This window comes from Bison bison, unplaced genomic scaffold (assembly GCF_000754665.1).
Source record: "Bison bison bison isolate TAMUID 2011002044 unplaced genomic scaffold, Bison_UMD1.0 scf7180017864171, whole genome shotgun sequence".
NCBI classification, from domain to species: domain Eukaryota; kingdom Metazoa; phylum Chordata; class Mammalia; order Artiodactyla; family Bovidae; genus Bison; species Bison bison.
In genome coordinates, this window is record NW_011494743.1 from 4,053,201 (window position 1) to 4,070,064 (window position 16,864).

General features: G+C 53.0%; 1 protein-coding gene across 5 annotated transcripts; it reads left to right on the top strand.

Annotated features, from left to right (window-relative positions):
• The first annotated feature begins 6 nt into the window (after positions 1-6).
• BRPF1 (bromodomain and PHD finger containing, 1) lies at positions 7-15,589 on the top strand. 5 transcript variants are annotated; one of them, XM_010842082.1, is made up of 14 exons: positions 7-359; positions 2,207-2,815; positions 6,263-7,222; positions 8,025-8,187; positions 8,714-8,845; positions 9,223-9,369; positions 10,146-10,455; positions 10,780-11,100; positions 11,424-11,708; positions 12,202-12,349; positions 13,146-13,282; positions 13,385-13,503; positions 13,851-14,005; positions 14,739-15,589. In XM_010842082.1, exons 2-14 carry the CDS (start codon positions 2,217-2,219, stop codon positions 14,920-14,922), a joined length of 3,660 nt encoding a protein of 1,219 aa, XP_010840384.1. In that variant the 5' UTR covers positions 7-359; positions 2,207-2,216; the 3' UTR covers positions 14,923-15,589. The 5 variants fall into 5 exon arrangements, with proteins under 5 accessions (XP_010840384.1, XP_010840385.1, XP_010840381.1 ...); XM_010842083.1 differs by having other exon boundaries at positions 9,223-9,351; XM_010842079.1 differs by having other exon boundaries at positions 13,146-13,503.
• Positions 15,590-16,864: the final 1,275 nt, after the last annotated feature.

Consider the following 16,864-nt stretch of genomic DNA (forward strand, 5'->3'; position numbering starts at 1 on the left):
CCACTGCCTTTGCCGCCACCGTCTCCGCCGCCGCCGTCCCCGCGCTGCCTCCAGGAGCCTCCATTGTTCCGGTGGCGCCGGGTCCCGAGACTCGGCAACCTAGGGGCCTTCGAAAGGGGCGGCGGCCGCCGGAATTGAGACGCTCGGGCGCCGGCGGGACTGGGAGCGGCAGGGGTCAGCGCGGGAATCCCAGGGAGCCGGGCCAGAGCGTGGGGCGGCAGGGGGTCGGGGTGGCGTGGTCTGCAGTCTCCGGAATTGGGGCTCTCCCTCCCCGACCCGTCTTTCCCCGCCGGCCTCCCTAAGTGGGGTCGGAGCCCCGGCGGGCGTCCCCGGCGATGAGCCCGGACTCGAGGTGGCCGGTGAGTGCGGGCCAGGGACCAGGGCGGGAGTGGCAAGCCGGGAAGGGGTAGGCTAGTTTCGTGGGGCACGCACTGAAACTGCCCGGCCCGAGGGTCGGGCCACCCCAGCCGGAAGAACTGACAGTGCATTCGCCCCCAGCCCGCATCCCTGGGCTACAGTGTATCCCTTCGGGGCTGCCTGGGTCAATGGCAGGAGGAGAGCCTTGTTCAACTTGTACACTTTGATCAAGGGGAAACGTCGCCGCATCCGGGAGAGGGCTGCGGGCACCGCCTGGGCCTGGCCTGATCCCTCTGGCCTCCGCCCCCTACTTCCTCCAGTCCCCTGAGAGCCTTGGGCAGATGCGGTCGTCATACCCCAGGGCCTGGGGCCCTCCCCACGGACTTTCAGGTCTAAGTTTCCGTGTCTCTTCTCTGTGCATCTGCTGCTGAGTCCCAGCGGAACATTTGCCGGGGGCTCTGTGCTGCTTAGGGAGCTAGGGCAGCAGAGCTGCAGCCTTCACCAGGGACTCATTGAAACAGAGTTTGTGCTTCTGATTGGTTTGTTTAAAGATAGCCACAGGTAGGAAGTAAGGGCAGTTTAAGTAGTTTTAATGAAATGGCAATCTGGGGCTTGGACAGAGTGGCTGGAGCAGTTCACTGGCTGGGTTAAGTCACAGGAGAAGAACTCTTGTTAGTTAGGGAGCTCAGGGTGGCTTTGCTTGGAATGGTGCCCAGCCCATAGTTAAATTGTTGAATCCAGCTAGGCCTGGAGAAATTGGGGCAGTCTCTGACCAAGCTGGGCTTCCTGGGGGCTGGTGCCATCTGCTGTCTCCACTCACCCAGGAACACTGGAGAGAAGGAAGGGAGGGCTCTAAGGACCAGCATGGAGCTGAGTGTGCTGCACTGCCATGTTCCTGTTTATACTCTTAAGGCCTGGTGGCATCCCCAGAGCCAGGGCATAGGCTTACCCCAGAGGCCTTAGAAAGTCACCGATTTTTTCTGTCATCCATTTATTTCTGCTGGAGTCCAGGACCAAATCATTTTGGCCACCGATTCAAACTTCTGCATGGGCTGACATTAGCCTTCATCCGTCTCAGTCCCTAATCTTTTAGCTATTATTCAACAAATTATGTATTCATTTGCCAAAACAATATTGCATGCCAGGTTCTGGGGCTATGGAAGTGGGTAGGCTCTGGTGTCTGCACTGTACAGCTCCCAGTCTAGTGGAAGGAGACAGAGAACTTTCAGTGTGGTGAGTGCTGTGGTGGAGGTGAGGATGAAATGCTGTGGAAACACAGCTTTCTGTGAGATAGACGGAGAAATCATAACAGAAGTGACATTTGAGCCATGTTTTGAAGAATGAGTAGGAGCTCACTAATCAGGGAGGGTGGAAGGCATTCTAAATAGAGATCATTTTGCGGGAATGAGAGTTGGTAACATTCAGGGAATGGCAAGTTGCCCTGGTTAGACAGAAATACAGCTATAATTGGTGAAAAGAAGGATCTAGAAAGGAAGACTAAGGCCACAGAATGAAAGGAACACCATGACTGTCATCATAAGGAATGTGGATATTATCCTGAAATCAGTGGGGGGCATCAGGAGGGTTCCAATCAAAACACTGATATGAATAATTCTACTTGGTAGAAAGATCATTCTGGACACATTTATATGAGAAAAAGCTAGAACTGAGACATAGGGCAGGATGATCAGACAAGAGGTAATAATACCAAGACCATGGCCATGGTGTGGAGGAGATGGCATTTGGATCTGCTGTAGAGGTTGGCTGGCCAGGACCCTTGGGGAGAGGGAGGGCTGGAGAGAGTGGAGTGGGTGGCCCGGGCCTACGCTAACTGATCTGTACATTCTAGATGTGACAGCATGGGGGTGGACTTTGACGTGAAGACTTTCTGCCACAACCTGCGGGCAACTAAGCCACCCTATGAGTGCCCCGTGGAGACCTGCCGCAAGGTCTACAAGAGTTACAGTGGTATCGAGTACCATCTGTACCACTATGACCATGACAACCCACCGCCCCCACAGCAGACTCCACTCCGAAAGCACAAGAAGAAGGGGCGCCAGTCACGCCCAGCCAACAAGCAGTCACCCAGCCCCTCAGAGGTATCCCAGTCACCCAGCCGTGAGGTGATGAGTTACGCACAGGCCCAGCGCATGGTGGAAGTGGACTTGCACGGCCGCGTGCACCGCATCAGCATCTTTGACAACCTGGATGTGGTGTCTGAGGATGAGGAGGCCCCCGAGGAGGCGCCTGAGAACGGCAGCAATAAGGAGAACACTGAGACACCGGCCGCTACTCCCAAGTCAGGCAAGCATAAGAACAAAGAGAAACGCAAGGACTCCAACCATCACCACCACCACAATGCTTCTGCGAGCACCACTCCCAAGCTGCCAGAGGTGGTCTACCGGGAGTTGGAGCAAGATACCCCTGATGCCCCGCCCCGGCCGACCTCCTATTACCGGTAAGGCCACCTCCGCCTCCCAACTCTGGAAAACTGGTCAAGCAGGGCTTAGGAGCCAAAAACAGGTGACAAGCAACAGATAGGAAATGGCAGAGGTAAAGCATAGCAGCAACACACTGGCCCTGCCAAGGCAGACGTGCCCCAGCTAGCGGTGATGGCAGTTCCTGTACACTGCCACATGCCGGACCCTCACTGGCGCTTTATAGCCATTCCCTTGTCTTATTCTCACAACTCGCTCAGGTAGGTTTTGTTCATGGGTGAGGAAACCACAGTCCAGAAGAAGGACCAGACTTATGAGCAGTCACATGCCAGTAGATAGCTGAACTGGGATTCAAACCCATATTCCTCTGACTCCAAAGTGGCACTATTTCTACAGTATCAAAGGGTCCCATCTGTTGATCTTGACCCTTTCTACTCCATCACCGTGACCTTGGGAAAGGCATCTGTCTGGCTTTTGGTGTTCCAGTGACCCCATCTGCAGTGCAGATATAATATTCCTCTGCTAGCCTCAATGTGGAAGACTAGGGACACTGACTTCATAGAGTCCTAAAAGCTGTTTGTAAATCTGCATAAGTAATTTCCCCATTGCTTATCCAGTTACTGTCACCCATCCTTTGGCATGCAGAAGCAGTGTTTTCATCACCAATGTTTCATACTCCTCTGAGAACCCTTTTATTTGATTTAACTGTTTCTTAGTATCTGCTTCCTTCCAAAAATTTGTCACAGTGGCTCCTAATAAAAATCACAGTCAAAAGGCTAAATTCCTTCAACATGAGGTAAAAAAATGGAGTGGGGGAAGTATGGTGGTAACCACATTCAGAAACCCAAGCTAAAGGATGGAACAAACACCAAGCGTGAGACTTCTTTCTGAGAGTCTTGGCATCCAAGTCAAAGAGGGCACTTGGGTGAGTTAGTTAAGGAGCTATCTTTGGTATCAGCTAATCAGAAGGCCTGATCTCCGACAAGGACTTCTTAGAAAGGTTTTTATGTGAAAGGTAGTTTTTACCAAAAGTGCAATAGTAGGTACTAAATCTCAGTTCTTTACAAGCAAATTTGGGGAACTCAAGTGATTTTCGTTCCTCTCACCCCTGTTGACATGCCAGCCTATCTTTTCCTCCTCTCTTCCATCCTTCCATCTGTCCAGTCCAGCTCCATGTCCTTCTGGCTTTTCACTGTCTCTCTTATCTGTTAGTGCTCACTGCCATGCCCACCTCCCAACACATAGACCCCTCTTCGGGCCCGCCCTCTCCCCTCGTGATTCTTCAGCACTCTCTGCTCCCTTAGGTAGCACAGCTTAGCTCCTGCTCATTTTCTTCATCCTTCCACTCAGAGTCACTCTTTGCTCCTGTGGATCAGATCTGTTCTCCAGGCAGCAGCTCTCAGCTGGTCCCCTGCAATCAGTTGGGAGGTGTGTTGCATGTAATTTGTTACTACTCTTAGCAGAACTGCCTGTTTTGGAAATGATTTACTTTTTATGTAAATGTGAGAAGATTCGAGGTCATCTCTTTAACAACAGCACTGGCTCTTGCTCCCATCTGATAAACTTTCTTGAGGGGGAGAGGGAGGGTGGAGTGTCAGCTGGCGTGTCAGGAATCGCACATGACATGCAGCCTACCTTATCTGCGCCACAGCCTGTAATCTGAGTGTGCTGTGGGAGTGTGCTGCGCACCATCACATAATGTTACGCGTGTCATGGCAGAAAAAGGTTGAGAGCTGGTGCCAAGGCCTGGAATGGGCCAGATGGTTCACACTAGCCCTGAGCCACACCCTTTTTCAAGGATGAAGATGTTGCAGTCACCCTGGGGACAAGGTGAAGGGCTAAGCAAGAAGCTGCTTCTGACAGACACAGTACTTTAGTCTCTCCTCCCTTCCACTCTCAAAATGTCTTTCAGATGAACAACACTGACTGCCTCTTTCTGTGTGGTTAATCAGATATGGTCCTTGCCTCTATCCACGTAGTGCAGGGGTTAAGACACGAAAACAGTTATAATGCAAGACATGGTCGGGCAGAGCTATACCAAAGCTAATAATCAAGCTAACATTTATTGAGTTACTTGCTCCAGGTGCTGTTCTGAGCACTTTACCTATATTAACTCATCTAATGTTTCCAACAGCTGTGTGAAAGAGGTTCAAGTTAGGATCACCACTTTACACATGTGGAAACCAAGGCCCTGAGAGGTTCGCTCACTTGCCTGCTGTCACCCAGAGCATAGCTCCAGAGCCTATGCTTGCCTGGCCTGCTGCAGCTCACAGAGTCGCACTTTCCTTGTGGAGAGCAGAGTGGAGGCCCAGGAACTAACATATATCTAGGGCCTGCTATGTACCACTTGATTTAGCCCATTCATTTTTAATTAATTGCATTTAATCCTGACGTCTTAGAAAATGATTCTCTCATCCATAAACCTGAAGTTTAGAAAAGAGCAGGGATGTCCTGGATATCCCACAGTAACAGAGCCAGGACCTAACTGGCTGTTAGGTGTGTGTCCAGGTGTGTTAGAGGCCAAAGCCGTGTGCTTTTCCGTCGTTGCTCCCTATAGCTTTACAATAGCAGAGTCAGGCCACCTGGAGTGTGCACGTCAGGGGAGTGGGGAGCCTGCTCTGTACCCCAGGCGCCTAGAGCTGCCCCTGGCTGCAGTCATGCGGGCCCAGTGAGTGCTGTGGAGTGGAGTTTGAATCCTAGCTCTGCCACTTCCTGGTTGTGTGAACCACCTGTGTGGGGCACTTAACTTCCCAAAGCATCCGGTTTCCTCCTCTATAAAGTGAGGGCAAGAAGAACATTGACCCAAGGACTGTGAGGAAGATAACTGTGATAACTTAGCACAATGCCCGGTCATAGTAAATGCTCAGTAAATATTAGCTATCCTGACTGTTATCTCCCAAGGCTTTCCAGAGAGCAAAGAGTACCTAGATTCTGAGGGAGCCCTGAGCTGCTGCTGCACCAGCTGAGAGAAGACCTACAGCAGCTCCGTTCAGGATACAGCCGGCTGGTACTCAAACAAATGTAAATTGGCAAGTGAAAACTGAGGACCTTCCTGCCCCCGACTCTTTGTACCATCACCCAGACCACTGCAATCAGGGGTCCTAGCCGCCCCATCCTTCTCCCTTCAGGATCTTGCTGAGCCTCTGCATCTCAAAGGAGGCAGTGTGGCAGCTAGGACGTGAGCTTTGAGCTCGGCATGCCTGGGTTCATATCCCAGCTCTTCCACTTTCTCACAAGAGAGCCGGCCCAGGTGAATTCACTGCCCCAAACGTTAGGTTTCCTTTTCGGCACAACAAGAATGATGACAGGCCTTACGGTGCCTGGAGTAAAGGTGAGGCTAGAATGAGACCACGTATACATCAAGGCACGGGCCTGGAACAGGGTGAGTGCTCCACAGATGTAACCCACGTTCTTTAAGGGAGGGAAATCTCAACCTTCTGATGCCGAGCTGCCTGTGTGCACTGCAGGTATATTGAGAAGTCGGCGGAGGAGCTGGATGAGGAGGTTGAGTACGACATGGATGAGGAGGACTACATCTGGCTAGATATCATGAACGAGCGGCGGAAGACGGAGGGTGTGAGTCCCATTCCGCAGGAGATCTTTGAGTACTTAATGGACCGGCTGGAGAAGGAGTCGTACTTTGAGAGCCACAATAAAGGCGACCCCAATGCTCTAGTAGATGAGGATGCTGTGTGCTGTATTTGCAATGACGGCGAGTGCCAGAACAGCAATGTCATCCTTTTCTGTGACATGTGCAACCTGGCTGTGCACCAGGAGTGCTACGGTGTCCCCTACATCCCTGAGGGCCAGTGGCTGTGCCGCCGCTGCCTGCAGTCACCCTCCCGCGCTGTGGACTGCGCCCTGTGCCCCAACAAGGGTGGTGCCTTCAAGCAGACAGATGATGGGCGCTGGGCCCATGTGGTGTGTGCCCTCTGGATCCCCGAGGTCTGCTTTGCCAACACAGTCTTCCTGGAGCCCATTGACAGCATTGAGCACATCCCGCCCGCACGCTGGAAGCTGACCTGCTACATTTGCAAACAGCGGGGCTCAGGGGCCTGCATCCAGTGCCATAAGGCCAACTGCTACACAGCCTTCCACGTGACGTGTGCCCAACAGGCTGGCCTTTACATGAAGATGGAGCCTGTGCGGGAGACAGGGGCCAATGGCACCTCCTTCAGCGTCCGCAAGACTGCCTACTGCGACATCCACACACCCCCAGGTTCAGCGCGCCGCCTGCCTGCCCTGTCCCACAGTGAAGGCGAGGAGGATGAGGAGGAGGAGGAAGATGAGGGTAAGAGTTGGAGCTCAGAGAAGGTCAAGAAGGCCAAGGCCAAGTCCCGGATCAAGATGAAGAAGGCGCGGAAGATCCTGGCAGAGAAACGGGCAGCGGCCCCTGTGGTGTCTGTGCCTTGCATTCCACCACACAGGTACGGGGGAGCAGATGGGCGGGCCAGGGAGGGAAGAAGCCCTGTTGGAGACTGACAGTCCCCTGAGTGGAGTGACAGGCTTGGGTTTTCTTCTTCCTATCAGGAGCTACCTAGAGGTGGTGATGGTTTTTAATATCAAAAGAGATTAGCTCTAGCAGGTCACCTGACTTTTACGTTAGGAACCAGAGACTTCAGCTCTTCTCTGGCCAACTTGGCAGGTGTATTTGAAACTGCCCTCCATATTGCTGGGGTGGTGTAAGTTAGGAAGTAAGACAATGGAGTAGCCACCAGCCACAGTGGAAGAAACAGTCTGACTCTGAAGGGAGAACAGAATGGAAAAGAGGGAAGGAAATGCTCAAGGAATTGTGTTATGGCCACAGATGAGGGCTGTGAGGATCAGTTACTTTTTACTCTTGTGCTACCTAGACAATTTCCAGTAGTTGACTGCTATGTTGTAGTACTTCATCTTAAAACCTTCCCAGACTCAGTCCAAGTTGGGTGTCCCAGGGTCAGTTAGTACTCAGGGCTGCAGTGACAATAAGCAGTCTTAGGGGCCAGGCTCACTCACCCCCCTGGTGAACAGAGTTAGCACTCGGAGCTTGGCTTCCTGTCTCCTGAGGTGCCCTTGACAGCCAGCTGTGTTTGCTCTTCTTTGCCCTAGCCCAGTGTCACAGGCCTTCTTGACAATAGATTTATTCCCTATTCAGCCCCACTCGGAAACTCATGGACCAAAGACCCCTGTTCTCTGTGAGAAAATCAAGGCCCACGAGGTTTTTCCTCTCTTTGCTCTCCTGTTTCCCAGGCTCAGTAAAATCACTAACCGCCTGACCATCCAAAGGAAGAGCCAGTTCATGCAGAGGCTGCACAGCTATTGGACGCTGAAGAGGCAGTCACGGAATGGGGTCCCGCTGCTGCGTCGCCTGCAGACCCACCTGCAATCTCAGAGGAACTGTGACCAAGTCGGGGTACTATGTCAGATTCCCTGTGGGCTCTGGGAACTAATGCCAGGGGGATGAGGACAGAGACTTATCATTGGCTTGTTTTTCTGTACCACCCAGCATGTGGGATCTTAGTTCCCCAACCAGGGATCGAACCCATGCTCCCTGCACTGGAAGCATGAAGTCTTAACCACTGGACCACCAGGGAGGTCCCAAGAACAGATTTGTGACTGCAGTTTCCAATGCCTGAGGGCTTGGGCTGTTTGTTCCTTTAAACTAGACCTCAAATCAGGCTAAGGATGAAATCCTTACACATTATCCTTCATGCATTATTCCTTGTGTTCATCCTTTCATTCACAACAAGCATATACCGAGCACCAACTCTACTGGGCTCAACAGCCACAGTGGGTTGCAGAGCTTCCACTTTAGCTGGCAAGCCTACCAAGAGATCACTGCTCCCAGCTTTGGTTTTCCTGCCTTTGACCCAAGTTTCCTGGGCTCTCGTTGCCTCTGGCTCTCTCATCATCTCCTGATCCCCCTTTTGCCTCTTCAGAGAGATTCCGAGGATAAGAACTGGGCCCTCAAAGAACAGCTTAAGTCCTGGCAGCGGCTTCGGCATGACCTGGAGCGAGCACGGCTGCTGGTGGAGCTGATTCGCAAGCGGGAGAAACTCAAAAGGGAGACGGTGAGTGCTCCCGGACCAGCTTTTTTTTATAGTGGAGAAAACAGACCCAGGAAAACAGAAAACCCAGAAAAGTGTGCGTCCCCTGGCCGGGAAGCGGCAAAGCTAATTGAGAGTCAGGTAACCTGGAGCTCAGTTTGCTGTCAGGCTCCACAGAGGCAGAATGTCACAGGAGCGTTTTATGAATGGACTCCTGAATGATGTGATGCAGGTAGCTGGTGCTAGGAGTTCAAGGAAGGGGCAGTCCACAGTAGTGAAGTGCACCCAGCAGTGTGGGGTAGGAAGGAAGGCGAGTTCCCACACCAGCTACAGCCACCTCCCCAGACCTCTCCCCAAGGGACCAGCCTAGGCCTGGCTGATGGAGCCTTTATGTGTGGCAGATCAAGGTCCAGCAGATCGCCATGGAGATGCAGCTGACCCCCTTCCTCATCCTCCTTCGAAAAACCTTGGAGCAGCTCCAAGAGAAGGACACAGGCAACATCTTCAGCGAGCCGGTCCCTCTGTCTGAGGTAACCGAATTGGACGAAGTAAGAATCCCTTCCCCTCACTCCACCTTCTTTCTGTTCCTCTCCCAGATGGACCCTTGCCGCAGGTCTGGGCCAGGGGCTAGGAGGGGACCATGAAGAGAGGGGCTGGTGGCTCTGGGGCTCCGGGATGAACCGGAACCACAGGCATCACCTGGACTCTGTCTTGTCCCTGTCGTACCTCAAGGGCCCAGAATGGGAGGCAGTCTGCACTCCTTCCCCAGAGGCAGGGACTGAGTCTGCCAAGTGAATAAGCCCAGGGCAGGAAGACACTTTCCAGGTGCTGAACCCTAGAACGGAGAATTTAGAAGGCTCAGCACCTAAAGAACCATCTCTGAAGCCCTAGGTCCTGACTGGCAGACTCTTCTCTCTAAAAGGTATAAAATGAGAGACCTGAGGCAGCAGCCTCCTTACATGGCTTACTGATAAGTAAAAAGAGCTATAGGAATGCAGGGTGGTGTTACTTCCAGAGGCTCCCCCTAGCCATTTGCTTATTAAAACCTCATGTGGCTCTAGGATTCGGCTGTAATTGCATTACTGTTTTCCAAGCAAGGAAAAGAAAGCCCAGAGAGGCTAAGAGGCTTGCCAAGGTCACACAGCTTGTGACTAGAAAAGTCCAGACTAGAATCCAGCTTTCTTTTCCCCTGTGCTGTATGCCTGCCTCTGACTGTAGGAGCAGGAGATTGCTGGATGCATTTCAAGGGAGGTTGTTAGGAACAGGGGTTCAGGGGGGATGGGGAACATACCTCCACTGAGCTACACCTCCCGTGTTCTCCCAGGTACCCGACTACCTCGACCACATCAAAAAGCCTATGGACTTTTTCACCATGAAGCAGAACTTGGAGGCTTACCGCTACCTGAACTTTGATGATTTTGAGGAGGACTTCAACCTCATCGTCAGCAACTGCCTCAAGTATAATGCCAAGGATACCATCTTCTACCGGGCAGCAGTGCGGCTCCGTGAGCAGGGTGGCGCGGTGCTCCGCCAGGCCCGGCGCCAGGCAGAAAAAATGGGCATTGACTTTGAGACGGGCATGCATATTCCCCCCAGCGTGACTGGAGACGAGGCCCCACACCACACCGAAGATGGTGGGTGATAAGTCACACATACACGTAGAGGCCAATGCCAGGGATGAACAGCTTTCCAAAAGTCCCCTCCTGGGAGCAGGCAGTGTAGGCAGGAAGCAGCTAGTCTGAGCAGTGGCACGCTAGCCCCAGGAATGCTCTCGAAGCCAGACTGGGTGAATGGAGAGCAATCCCCGCCTTTCTGCATCTCGGTGCTACTATTTTACAGCTGCTCCTGGTGAGAAGTGGAAGGGAAAAGAGTGACTTTCTGGTTGCCTGCCCAGGTTCACGGGGCCCAGAGGGCTGCCCTGAGACTGACCTCTCATCTCCTGTTCCCACCCCCTGCAGCAGAGGAAGAGCGGCTGGTCCTGCTAGAGAACCAGAAGCCCCTGCCAGTGGAAGAGCAGCTCAAGTTGCTGCTTGAACGGCTGGATGAGGTGAACGCCAGCAAGCAGAGCGTGGGCCGCTCTCGGCGCGCCAAGATGATCAAGAAAGAGATGACGGCACTGCGGAGGAAGCTTGCCCACCAGCGGGAGACTGGACGGGATGGGCCTGAACGACACGGCCCCTCCAGCCGGGGCGGCATGACACCCCACCCAGCAGCCTGTGACAAGGACGGGCAGACAGACAGTGCCGCCGAGGAGAGCAGCAGCCAGGAGACAAGCAAAGGTCTGAACCCCATGGCATGATGGACCCCAAGGCCAGCCAGACTGAGACTCTGCTGCACACACTCAGCCCCTGCCAGACCCCCAGGCAGAGGTCCCTCCTGCTCAGCTAGCTGCACTTTCTCCCTCCTTCCCCCTTCAGGGGCCTCTTAGCTGCCTCTCTCTGGCTATTTGTGTGAGAGACAGTGTTCCCAACTCCCTGCCCCCAAAACTATCTCCCCTACTCTAGCTGAAGTTATGTCCTATATCCCCAGGGTCTACCGTAGACAGACTCCCTTCCCACTTCAGGCCCCTCACCGACTCTCCTTCTCTCTTTCTCTGCTCCAGGCCTGGGTCCCAACATGTCCTCAACCCCCGCACTTGAGGTGGGCAGGAGAACCTCAGTTCTGTTCTCCAAAAAGAACCCGAAGACAGCTGGACCGCCCAAGAGGCCGGGCCGGCCCCCCAAAAACCGGGAGAGCCAGATGACCCCCAGCCACGGAGGCAGTCCTGTGGGGCCCCCCCAGCTCCCCATCATGGGCTCCCTACGTCAGCGCAAGCGGGGTAGGAGCCCTCGGCCCAGTTCGAGTTCAGACAGCGACAGTGATAAATCCACAGAAGACCCCCCAATGGGTGAGCCTCACCATCACCCAGCCCCTCCAATAGAGTGAGCGAAGCTGCCATCCTTCCCAGTATAACTCCCACCTAGCCCTTCATTTGCCCATAATATATCAGAGCTAGAAGGGCCCTTAGGAAGCCTGTCATTCAATCCCCTCACTTTATAGATGGGGAAACTGAAGCCCAGAGCCACTAACCCAACCAGATTCCCATCCAGGGTGCCCTTCATTTTATCACTTCACCTTTTCTCTTCTCATTCTCCTTGGGGAATCTCCTTTAAGCCACTGTGTCCTAAGGCTAGTAACTGCCAAGGGAAGTGCAAGGGGTGGGGCAGGGCTGTGGCCAGCTGTGGTGGACACTGCCCAGAGCTGGCTCTGCTGGCTGAGGTTGGAGGAATTTTCCAGCACAGAACGTAAAGCCAAGCTCTGAGTCCCTCTTACCCCCAGTAGATCTCTGATCTGCATCTTACTGACTGATTCCTTCCTTCCCCCCACCACCCCCAACCAAGACTTACCAGCCAATGGCTTCAGCGGTGGAAACCAGCCAGTAAAGAAGAGTTTCTTGGTGTATCGTAATGACTGCAGCCTTCCTCGGAGCAGCTCAGACTCGGAATCCAGCAGCAGTAGCAGCAGCAGTGCTGCCTCTGACCGGACCAGGTACCAGCCCTCTTGGTTTAAACCTGCCTCCAGGATGGCCTTCCAAATTTCCCTGTGGGGAGTGTGGTGGCAGCCATCTCCACCTAGATTAAGAGGGCTCAGACCAAAGGTTCTCTGCAAAATAAATAGAATGGATGAGACTGTCACCATAATGAATTAGAGGGGACCATCCTTGGTTAAGTTCATGTTTTAGAACAGAGGGCTTCCCTGGTAGCTCAGATGGTAAAGAATCCACCTGCAATGTGAGAGACCTGGGTTCTATCCCTGGGTCAGAAAGATCCCCTGGAGAAGGAAATGGCAACCCACTCCAGTATTCTTGTGTAGGAAATCCCATTGACAGAGAAGCCTGGCAGACTACAGTCCGTGGGGTTGCAAAGAATTGGACATGATTGAGCAACTAACACTTTCACTTTTCACTTAGAACAGAGTACATAAACTGATTCATGGTGACCTGGATTTGGCCTACAGACATATTTTGTTTGGCCAGCATGATATTTAAAAAAACAAACCCAGAAGTGCCACATAAAATTCCCAGTTTCTGTATTCCCTTTAAAAATCAGACCTAGCAGTTCTGACCACTGTTGCCTTAAGATAGGGCATACACTCATCACTACTGCTGTATCCAGCCCACTTCAGTCAGATCACCCCCAAATCCCTAAGGGCACTTGAGTCTGAAATTATTCAATTAGCCTCTGCTTTCCAAAATTCTTAGACCTTAGGGGCCAAAAGAAGACACCCACCATGCCATTTCCCACTCTCGCCCTCCTCTTGAGTTGAGCATCCCTTTTGTCCACAGCACAACGCCTTCAAAACAAGGCCGGGGCAAGCCCTCCTTCTCTCGGGGCACATTCCCAGAGGACAGCAGCGAAGATACCTCAGGCACTGAGAATGAGGCCTACTCCGTGGGCACTGGCCGCGGCGTGGGCCACAGCAGTAAGTACGCCCGCCCAAAGCCAGGGATGCTGGGGGCCTGGTGTCAGGGCCTTGCCAGACCCCTGGCTGCTGATCCGTCCCCTCTCTCCCATTCCTGTGAAGTTGTAAGGAAGAGTCTGGGCCGGGGAGCTGGCTGGCTATCAGAGGATGAGGACTCCCCCCTGGACGCTCTGGACCTGGTGTGGGCCAAATGCCGAGGGTATCCATCGTACCCAGCTCTGGTAGGCTTCTGCTTTTCTCGTCATACCCCTTGTCTTCCAGCCCCAAGACATACACTCAAAAGCAGCAGACCTCCTACTCTCTGCTGAGCTGCAGAGCACACGAGTCTTTAGCAGATAGTCACTTAGAGGTCCCTCATTAGTTTCTCCATCTGTCCCTTTCTCTTCCCTTTACCTCTTGGGCTCTGAAATAGTTCAGCATGGGAAGAAGCTGAGGGTCAGGATTGCAACCCTAGTTAGACGATTATGTTTTTCTGTCCCCACTTTAGAGGTAGTCTCCAAATTCTTGGATAGGGTAAGCCTGGGCGAAGGAGGAGACTGAACTAACCAAGATCTTATTACACCCTTAGATCATTGATCCAAAGATGCCCCGGGAAGGTATGTTCCACCATGGGGTTCCCATCCCTGTGCCCCCATTGGAGGTGCTGAAACTTGGGGAACAGATGACCCAAGAAGCCCGAGAGCATCTCTACCTCGTCCTCTTCTTTGACAACAAGAGAACCTGGTAAGGGAGGAGGGGAGCAGTCGATGTGACTCAGAGCCACAGACGCAGCCCCAGCCACTGGGGGCAGGCTGCCAGGAAACTCCAGCACTGCCGCCTGGGCGATCATAAATCAGTGGGGGAGGGACTTAGATCGCTGAGCAAAAGGGTTGTGTTGACCAAGAGTCTGAGAGACTGAGTGGGTAGCAGCTGACAAACAGCTGTAGCTAGAAAACAGGACCACAAGTGACTGTGAAAAATGTAGGGGCGGCTCTGCACCCAGACTAAGGTGGCTTCTAGATTTAGTTTTCCCACCTCTGCCTCCATGGTAACAAGATGTGGGGGATAAAGCAGACATAATCATTGGGTCTCTGAACCCCTGTTCTGTCACACTTACAAGCGTAGTCGATTGTTGTTGTTAATTGTCTGCGGAAGATATCTAATGTCAGTTAAGTCTGCCTGTAGCCCATGGGACAAGGTATCTATTTCAGGCTAGGTCAGGGCTCCTTTTTGCACTCATAAATGCCCTGTGGTTATCCCCTGGTGTGACTGTCAACTGGGCTATTTTCATCACTAGCCTGTGAGCAGTTCCTGGAGGGCAGGGACTGCATCTCTCGATTTCTGTAACTCCCACCAGAGCCTGGCCCAGAATGGGCACTTAGGAGTTTCAGAAGGAAGCAACAAGTAAGGGAGGCTGGTGCTTGTTGCCCTCCCAGAGATAAGAGATGACTTACTTGATCCTCGTCTCATCCTACAGGCAGTGGCTACCCAGGACTAAGCTAGTTCCTCTGGGCGTGAACCAGGACCTTGACAAGGAGAAGATGCTGGAGGGCCGGAAATCTAACATCCGCAAGTCAGTACAGATAGCCTACCACAGGGCCCTGCAGCACCGCAGCAAGGTGCAGGGCGAGCAGAGCAGCGAGACCAGCGACAGCGACTGACGCTGCCCAGCACGGCCCAGCCTTCAGTGCCCTGCCGCCTCTCTCCTCCCCTTGGCTCACTGTCCTGGAGTGGCACCGGCCTCTGCACTGACTCATTCCTGGTCTTGGGGCCAGTCTCAGGGGAAGCTGGGTGGGGGAGGTCCCTCCCGCCCTGAGTGCAGCTGGACTGTACAGAACACTCCAAGGGCCCCTGGGGGCTCTGCGCAATGAGAGGGGAGGTCCCACAGGCCAGAAAGCTCCAGAGACCTCACGGCATTGTAGCGCAGGGTGGTGGGCCAAGGTTAGGACACTGTGTAAAACAGGCCATCCCACCACCTCTGCCTACTCGTGCCGGGAGAATCCCTAACTGCCTAGTGGCCTAAGGCCTCTGAGGTGGTGTGGTGAGCGGGCATCCGCCCAGCCTAGCAGTGGGACTGATGTCTGTCCAGCCCGGAAGAGGGGCACTAGGTGACCCCCTCCCCTGCTGTTGTAAATACTGTAATTAGCGGAGAATTTAAATTATTCTCATTTGTAACTGCGTTTCCGGGTCGCGCCAGAGTCATTTGGTACTAAAAAAAAAAGACTGGGGCCTGTCCCCACTTCCCTTCTTCCCATAGATTCCCCGACCTTTCAAACTGGTTTGTATTTATTTCAAAGGAAGAAAATATATTGATTCTTAGAAAATAAATGGTCTGTTTGGAATTCTTGGTTCTTGCCTTCTGCCAGGGCAAAGGGATGAAAAGGGAGGCTCTATCCCTCAGGGATGGGAAATAATTGGGCTCAAGTGGTTGCTGGCTGTTGCATTTGTAAGACAAAGATAATATGACAGCTCCCATTCCCCATGTATTTCACTGAGTGGTAGACTCTGTGCTGAAACACCTTTAGATCCACACTTTTGTATAACCCTTACAATAACTATGGGGAAAGTTAATAGGATAGTTAATTCCATAAAGACACCAAAGTTTAGAAAAATTAAGTAACTTGCCTAAGTTCCCACAACTAGGAAGTTGCAGAGCTAGACTCTGAATAAAAGCCTGTCTGCAAAGCAAGTTCTGTAACCAGTATGCCAAACTGCTGGAAGGGAAGAGTTTAGTGCCCATGCCTTCTTGAACTGCAGATGCTTCAAGTCCTCTGCCAGTTGGATGGTCCAAGTACTTCTTCAGAGTCACTATAGCTGTGACCTTCCCCTGTTTAGCTAGGGACTGAGCAGGAGTACAGAGTGACTCTTCATTCATTCCCCACTTTGACACCTTCTCTTCTGATTGAAACATTTACTGGAGGAATGCCCTTTTAGGTGCTAGGCGTCTGAGGGCTGGTGTCCTACAGAAGAGACAAGCACAGGAAGCAGCCCCAGGGTCTTGCGACTACTGAGCAGTGGGCTGAGATGCTACCAGGTTTCCAGCCCTCTGCTAGATACTGTGTGGGAGAGACAGATAAATCAGCTGCCAGTCTGTCCCTTAAGGAATCTGCTGGCTGATCATTCAGATACAGTAACCGAGAGTCACTATGCTAGAAGGGGAGAAACCGTCCAAATACAGTTCTTGTCTCTGTGGTTTTGGTGTCTTTCTCCAGGAGGGAGGTTTGGCTGCATCTTCCCTGGACTAGACAGTCGGCCCTGGCAACGGGGGTGCCCTGGGGCCACAGAGTTGGTGGTCCTGAGGCCTCTCTGGGTCGCTGGGCGCAGTCCTGGAGGGGGCCTACAGAGGCCCCTTTCGGTAGGGTTTTCAATTGGCGGGTGACGCCAGATGGGGCAGTCCGCGCAGAATCCCAGGAGGCAGGCCTCTGATGAGGAAGTCAGTGAGGCCTAAGGTTGCTCGGTGTCGAGACTCTGGGACAAGCCCTTGGAGGGCAGAAACTCAGAGAGCGAGGGAGTAGGCAGATTCCTCGGGATCCAGACGCTGTAGAGACGTTTCGGTTTCGGCTGGCCCGGAGTTGCGATCCGGGCACGATTCTCGGTGAGGGG

Coding starts and splice junctions, on each gene's coding strand:
- BRPF1 (XM_010842079.1), top strand. CDS start 2,217: ATGGGGGTGGACTTTGACGTGAAGACTTTCTGCCACAACCTGCGGGCA. Junction 8,846..9,222: donor AGAAACTCAAAAGGGAGACG/GTGAGTGCTCCC, acceptor TATGTGTGGCAG/ATCAAGGTCCAGCAGATCGC. Junction 13,504..13,850: donor ATCCATCGTACCCAGCTCTG/GTAGGCTTCTGC, acceptor TTACACCCTTAG/ATCATTGATCCAAAGATGCC.